Source organism: Puntigrus tetrazona, chromosome 5 (assembly GCF_018831695.1).
Source record: "Puntigrus tetrazona isolate hp1 chromosome 5, ASM1883169v1, whole genome shotgun sequence".
Lineage (NCBI taxonomy): Eukaryota > Metazoa > Chordata > Actinopteri > Cypriniformes > Cyprinidae > Puntigrus > Puntigrus tetrazona.
Window position 1 is genome coordinate 2,592,476 of NC_056703.1, and position 7,500 is coordinate 2,599,975.

Below are 7,500 nucleotides of genomic sequence, written 5' to 3' on the forward strand. Positions count from 1 at the left end.
TCATCAGACTCTCGTTTCTGACGGCACCCGTTCACGTCACTTGGTCGCAGAGACACAAACCTGATGAAGAAACAAACTCTGGGATGACATTTTTCCGCTTCGGGTGAACTACGCTTCCTTACTCTGTGCGGAGAACTTAGCGGTCGGCGCTATTGAGATACGCACAAATGATGAAAAACCGTCACATGGGGTCCCTCACCGTGGTGCGATGCCCCGGGCTGGACTGGTCCTGGTTGACCTTCTGGTAGAGGTTTGGGGTGTTCAGCCACCGGGTCTTCTGCTGCTGTCTCTGGGCGTGAGGATGGAGACGAGGGTGAGGCTGAACTCCGTCCTCGAGGAAGGAGAAGGAGGTGACGGTGGCAGGAACCTCCACCTCTCTCCTGGTTCTGGAGCGCTCCAGCAGCACGGGGAAGCGGTAGGCGTAACCCGTACGATAACCCTGAACAACCAGCATCAGATCGTCACAACAAATCTAACAGTGACTAAAACAACAAGCTATAGAGCGTCTCTGGATCAGATATGTAGTCAAGAACACACCGCGTGAGTCAAAATCATCCATTTTTCTTTTACGCCAAAAATCGTTAGGATATTCAGTAAAGATCATGATCCATGAAGATATTTCCTACTGTGTACATATCAAAACTTCGTTTTCGATTAGCAACATGCATTGCTGAGATGTTCGTTTGGACAACTTTAAAGGTGATCTTCTCGATTTCTAGACTTTAAGATTCCAGACTGTCTAATATCTGTTTCTTGGCTAGGGTTGGGGATCAAAAGTAAATTAACAATCGAGGTGAGGATTGGGGAAAACGAAAAACTGAATTCCTCCTATCAGTTGTTTTAATTAGCGGAAAACGTATTTGCCTTCGAATCATTGATTCGAAAGATTCATTCAAAGACACTGAAGTCAGTCTTGAGCGAGTCGTTCAATTCATAAATTCCATGCGATTTTGTTTTAGTAGTCATCCATTAAAAAAGCTTACATTTCTACAGAATCACACAGCACTATTTTCGCTGTGAAGTAAAAAGCATCCGTACTTCAGAGTGTTTTTTTCACTTTACTTCACTATATTCCAAAGCGTAATAATATCCTATTTTTGTTTTTACAGCACTACATTTCATAAATGACGTAAGTTGGCGTTTGATGCTTGATGTTAAAAGTTAAATGTTTGACATCAAAACTGTCGACTCAACCAATGAAACAATACCCGACCCTAATCAAAATATTCTCAGATCCTAACAAACCATGCATCAATTCATCAGAGCTTATTTATTCAGCTCTCAGATATAACCGTCGATCTCAGCACATCAGGAGCGTTTTACCAGGTTGTCGAGCGTCCTCATCAATGCTTCAAACTCGTGTTCTCCCAGCCTGCTCTTGTGCATGGGGCCGAAGGTGGACCCGGCCCAGCCCACGGTGCCGGTGGAGACGGGTCGGTGGACGCTGCGGTCCAGAAGGATCAGGTTCTGCTCTCCTCCGGCGCTGCACAGTGCTGCCACCTACGACACCACCACAGCCTCACTACACAGGACTAATGGCTTCTTTAAGACTCATTACCGACTACCGCATTTAAAAAAGCAATCAGATTACTGACGACTTTACCCTCAAGTTAACAAACCTAAAGAAAAAGAAAGCAAAGTAAAATAAAGAACGCATGCTCTTCACTTGAGGGATCCAAACGCAACTATTAAAAAAGGTTTAAACGCTCACTGACGCTTCAGAAGGGAACGCATTAAGAGCCGGGGCGTGAAAACTTTTTAACTCAAAGGTAAATTGTATTTAATTAGACTTTTGTCCGTGATCTTGCAATCTTTGGAACACCTTCTTTTGCTTCCAAAGGGCAGTAATAAATAGAGAAAAAATAAAAATAAAACATATATATGTTTTTCAACAAAACAATCATCGTGTTCAAAAGTTTTCACACCCCCGGCTCTTAAGGCATGGAGCATTAGTTTGAACTTTAGGAGTCCCTCGGTGTGAAAAGATGGATGTCAAACTCATACAGTCACTGCTGGAAAGAGCTCCAAAAAATAATAACTAATATCCTCTTCCTGATTTTGTGGTCACGGGCAGAGCTGCAGTGTTTTATTTCTTCTTGTCTACCTGTATTTGACAGGCGGTCTGGATGTGGTAGATTGTGTAAAAGGCCTCCTCCACCGATTCTCCCAGCGCCACGATTCCATGGTTCCTCAAAACCAGCACCTGTGGAACAACGGTTATTAGATTCAGAACTTCACAACATCATCTTCTGAGGAAACTTAATCTATAATCAGACCTTGCATGTGGGGCCGAGGCTCTTCTGGAGCTCCACTCTGTCCTCTTCTTCCTCCATCACTCCATTATAGTCGTAATAAGCTACGTCGCCCACCAGCAAAGCCTCATGGGATAGCGGCAGAAGGCCACATTTCATGGCTGATACCTACATGAAGCATTAATCCTGTTAGTTACAGGAGATGATCAGGGCTAGAATAATTGAGAGAATAGTTGAACGACAGGAAAAAGTGCTACTTAAACACTTTAACAATTCACAACTCTCAGATCCGTAAGTGATTTGAGTCAATGCATCTATATTACTAATAATAACAATTTTGTTGTGACAAAACAAAACATATTATGTTAGCAATAAGGATTAAAATAATATGTTTTTCATAATCTTGTGATATAAATAAATAAATAAATAAATAAAAGTAATTTCTGTGTTTCACAAGCCTTGGGGGTACAAAAAATAAAACCATAAATAAAATGAAATAAAATGAAATAAAATAAATAAATAAATAAATAAACATATAATAAATGAAAATAAAATTACCAACTAATGTTTTTAAAATCTTGTGATATAAAAAATAAATAAATACAAGTATTTTAGGGATACAAATCAAAATAAAAAATAAAATTATTAGCAATATTATGTTTGCAAAAACTATTAAAATAATATGTTTTTCAGAATCGTGTGATATAAATAAATAAAATAAATACAAAAAGTATTTTTGTGTTTCAAAAAATCTTAGGAGTACAAAAATAAAACCTTAAATGAAATGAAATAAAAAATAAATAAATAAATAAACACATAATAAATGAAAATAAAATTACAAATGTATGTTTTTCAAAATCTTGTGATATAAATAATGTATGTAAAAAAAAAACTATTAGCAAATTTATTATAATTATTATTATTAACAAAATGTTAAAAAATTATTTTTTTACAATCTTGTGATATAAATAAATAAAAATATATGTTAAAATAAAATAAAAATAATAATAATAAAAACATGAAAGTCATTTATGTGTTTCACAAGCCTTGGGGGTACAAAATAAAACCTTAAATAAAATGAAAAAAATTCAATAAAAATATATAATAAATTACAATAAAATGACAAATGTATGTTTTTGAAAATCTTTTATATAAATAAATAAATTAATTAATTAAAATAACGTGTGTGTTTCACAAACCTCAGGGATCCCATGATACAACTCAAATCAAAACAAAGAATAGAATAAACCTTTATATTAACATGTAGTTGTTAAGCGTGCAGTCGTCTCACCGCGGCCGTGGCTGGAGTGTGAAGATGCAGAAGGCAGCGGATGTCGGGTCGAGCCGAATACACCGCAGAATGAAGAGCGAACGCAGACTGATCCACTCCCAGAGAAGTGCTGCCTCTCTCCACAACCTCCCCGAGAACATTCACCTTCACCTGCAGACATTAACACAGAAATCTAGATTTAAATATAAAAAGTGACCAAAATCATCAGATAAACTCATATTACAGCAAATACTGGTCATAATTTTGGCCACCGCTTTCCTTTATTGTAACTGCATTGTTTCGTATTTTATCTCTTACAAAGTGATGCACACACACACACTTCTAGTGGCATACTTTTGCAAAATAAGTCCAGAACATGCTGAGTATTTCTCACACAGAGCCTCGTCCCGCTGACCTTTTCTCGGCCAGAGACTCACCAGATTGGAGGCGGTCACCTCTCCGTAGGCCAAACCGTCCGGCAGCACCAGGAAATGTTCCTGCTCTTTACTAACACGCATCTGCAGAGACGAAGAGAACCAGTGAAAACCTCAGCCCTTTCACGCTCCTCCATCCTCACTAGCAGGACAGACTCTCCAAGCGTGAATAAGGAAACCGTTCTGCATTTTTTTAATCGGCTTAATTTCCCTCCGAAGCGACGTGAACTTATTTAAAGCGCGCTACGTGTGAAGTCGGCATTATCATAAGCTCGAGTTACGTAACGCTTTAAGAAGAGACACGCACGCCACGGCTCGGAAAGAAATCAATCTTTTTTATCACCGAGGTGACGAAACATTCGCGTCGCTACCAAGTTGCTCCACGGCTTCCACAAAAACACTCGTTTTCAGCCTTAATGCTAACAATAAGCAACTAGAGTGATGATTGGATCACGGCAACCGATTACAGTATTTCTGTTTTTACTGTATTTCGAAATGTTCATCTCCGGCCTTCGTTACATCTTATTTTGTCACTTAATTCTACGTTTAAGTACTGAGTGTGCCGAAAAACGCTCCCTAAAAAAGAACTAATTATGCTACTGTTTTTCTAGAAATTCGTTACACTGCTTTTGGGTTGCTTTTAAGGAAGGCGAGTAGCTCTGACCGTCAGGCAGGTGTTGGGCAGCTGTGTCCAGCCGTACAGGTCCAGCAGACGGTGGACGCTCGCCAGCTTGCAGCGCATCAGTCTCTCGCCCTTCACCATGGAGCCCGGGTCCCATCCGTGCAGGTCGTTGATGGGGGTCACCATACTCACAGCTGCACAGAACGACACACAGATAACACACAGATAACACACACTTGTTCGTGATATCAGTGAGTCTGGAGCACAGAAGCGGCTCGGACGTATTTGTAGCAATAACCGATAGCACTCATTTTTATTTCATGCTAAAAATCATTAGGGTGATATTTTGTACATTTCCGTCCATAGAGATATTGAAACGCCATTTCTGATTCTAATTTTGTCCAGTTTTTTTGCACCCTGAGATTGCAGACCTTCAAATAGCTGCATCTCAGACCCGTTATCTCATCCTAACAAAGCAGACATCGATGGAGAGATCGTTTAGGTTGCTTTGGTACGCTCCAGCTTCACGTATATTGCATGAAACAAAAACTCGAGATGAAACAATTACAATTACTTCTGAGCTTCTCTGACTTTTTTTTCCCCAGAGTTGCACGAAACAAAGTCAGAACTGAGAGATGTTAACTCGCTGTCGCACGAATTATGTTTGATATATTTCATTTTTGCGGAGGAAAGCATAAAAATCCAAGTGGCTCGATCTCTCGACGTACGCTTGGAACCGCACGATATAAACCTGACCTGTACACGATTTTATTCTGTGGCAAGCTTCCGTTTTTCAGTGCATGTAAAAGTTGTGTCGTAGATGACAACGATATGCTTGTAGAAGGAGGGAGACTCTTTCTTTACGCACTGGACTGAGAGACGGGCAGCGACGCCGGAGATCCGTGAGCGGCCATGAAGTCTGCGATCTGTCTGAGAGCCCACAGGTTCGAGGAGCTTCCTCCTTTACTCATCTGCTCCTGAATCAACACATCCAGCTCCTCTCGGAAGGACTGAAACACACACACACACACACACACACACACACACACACACACACACACTGTGTTAGCATTACAGAATGCATCTCTTAACAAGATGAAATGCAGTGCACTGAAAAAAGACAAGGTACGTTTTTCTTTTTTAAGGTAAGTGGTTTGCCATCGATTTATTTTAGCTACATTTAAATAAACAAATTTAGTTGACTGTCAACATTTTTAAAAATAGAAATATTGTTTGCAACCACTTACCTTTAAATATTTATCATAATCTTTCTCAGTGTGTGATGCATTCATTATTTAAAAAGAGTATTGACCAAGGCTGCGTTTGTTTAATAAAAAATACAGTAAAAACACTAAAATTGTGAAACATTATTATAATTTAAAAAAACTTCTTTCTATTTCAGTATCTGTTAGATTGTAATTTATTTCCGTGATCAAAGCTGTATTTTCAGCATCATTACTCTAGTTTTCAGCGGCCTTTCAGAAATCATTCTTATACGCTGATTTAATGCTCACCTTTTCTTTCTTGTTGTGCTTCACAGGATTTTTGTGGAAACTGCAATTTTTAGAATTTTTTAGAAAAGCGTTTATTTGGAATATTTTTGTCTACAGTGTATAAAGTTTTACTGTCAATTCTGATCAAATTAAAGCGTGCTCGCTAAATAAAACAATTAAATTATTTTTTAAAAAAGCAGATAACATTAAAAAACTTGACATGTACAATAACCAGATCGGCACTTTCTTAAGAAAACACAAGTGCTTCCAATCTAGAAAGAAGTTAAGTTTCACAAGGTTAACTTAGAAGTTAATAGAGTCCTCTTTTTAACTTTTACTTTTTCTACATGACAGTCAACACACGGCACGTCTTTATGCAGATCAATATCCATGCAGACATAACTTCTTAACAACTCAGTGAAGAATGTGAAGTTAGTGACTGGTTTGTGTTGAGTGTGTGAGGTTTAACCTCGTAAGAGCTGCTGTAATACACAGACATGTGCTTTAAGTTTAGAATGAAGCATTAAGTAACGTCTGTCCTCATACTGATGAACAAAACAACACAGAGAAGAAACATACGTGAACAGTTCCAGTAAAGTCCACCACAGAGAACTCTTCACCTCTGTCCTTCATTCAACATGTTCCCTCCGTTCTGACCAGCAACAACATAAACCCCCTGCACTATCAGTCTGTCTCCTCCCTCTCTCTCTTTCTCCCTCCCTCTCTATCTCTCTCTCTCTGTCTCTCTCTCTCTGTCTCTCTCTCTCTGTCTCTCTCTCTCTCTCTCTCTCTCTCTCTCTCTCTCTCTCTCTCTCTCTCTCTCTCTCTCTCTCTCTCTCTCTCTCTCTCTCTCTCTCTCTCTCTCTCTCTCTCTCTCTCTCTCTGTCTCTCTCTCTCTCTCTCTCTCTCTCTCTCTCTCTCTCTCTCTCTCTCTCTCTCTCTCTCTCTCTCTCTCTCTGTCTCTCTCTCTCTGTCTCTCTCTCTCTCTCTGTCTCTCTCTGTCTCTCTCTCTCTCTCTCTCTCTGTCTCTCTCTCTCTCTCTGTCTCTCTCTCTCTCTCTCTCTCTCTCTCTGTCTCTCTGTCTCTCTCTCTCTCTCTCTCTCTCTCTCTCTCTCTGTCTCTCTCTCTCTCTCTCTCTCTCTCTCTCTCTCTCTCTCTCTCTCTCTCTCTCTCTCTCTCTCTCTCTCTCTCTCTCTCTCTCTCTGTCTCTCTCTCTCTGTCTCTCTCTCTCTCTCTGTCTCTCTCTCTCTCTCTCTCTCTCTCTCTGTCTCTCTCTCTCTCTCTCTCTCTCTCTCTCTCTCTCTCTCTCTCTCTCTCTCTCTCTCTGTCTCTCTCTCTCTCTCTCTCTCTCTCTCTCTCTCTCTCTCTCTCTCTCTCTCTCTCTGTCTCTCTCTCTCTCTCTCTCTCTCTCTCTCTCTCTCTCTCTGTC

General features: G+C 39.9%; 1 protein-coding gene across 16 annotated transcripts in view; it reads right to left on the bottom strand.

Moving 5' to 3' along the window:
• The window catches only part of add2 (adducin 2 (beta)), a 19,331-nt gene that overhangs the window by 5,889 nt on the left and 5,942 nt on the right, over positions 1–7,500 (bottom strand). For 14 of the 16 annotated variants that reach the window (XR_006250982.1, XM_043239244.1, XM_043239248.1 and 11 more), the window contains exons 3-10: positions 5,447–5,588; positions 4,621–4,772; positions 3,960–4,040; positions 3,544–3,693; positions 2,277–2,420; positions 2,105–2,203; positions 1,324–1,500; positions 200–439 (exon numbers count right to left, since the gene is read on the bottom strand). Coding sequence is in view for 15 of the 16 variants with exons in the window: in XM_043239244.1 (XP_043095179.1) it covers positions 200–439; positions 1,324–1,500; positions 2,105–2,203; positions 2,277–2,420; positions 3,544–3,693; positions 3,960–4,040; positions 4,621–4,772; positions 5,447–5,588 (1,185 nt within the window). In the remaining variant the exon portion in view is untranslated. Of the gene's footprint in view, positions 1–199; positions 440–1,323; positions 1,501–2,104; positions 2,204–2,276; positions 2,421–3,543; positions 3,694–3,959; positions 4,041–4,620; positions 4,773–5,446; positions 5,589–6,092; positions 6,133–6,650; positions 6,807–7,500 lie in introns of those variants that run through there. The other 2 variants (XM_043239250.1, XM_043239249.1) reach the window with 2 other exon arrangements.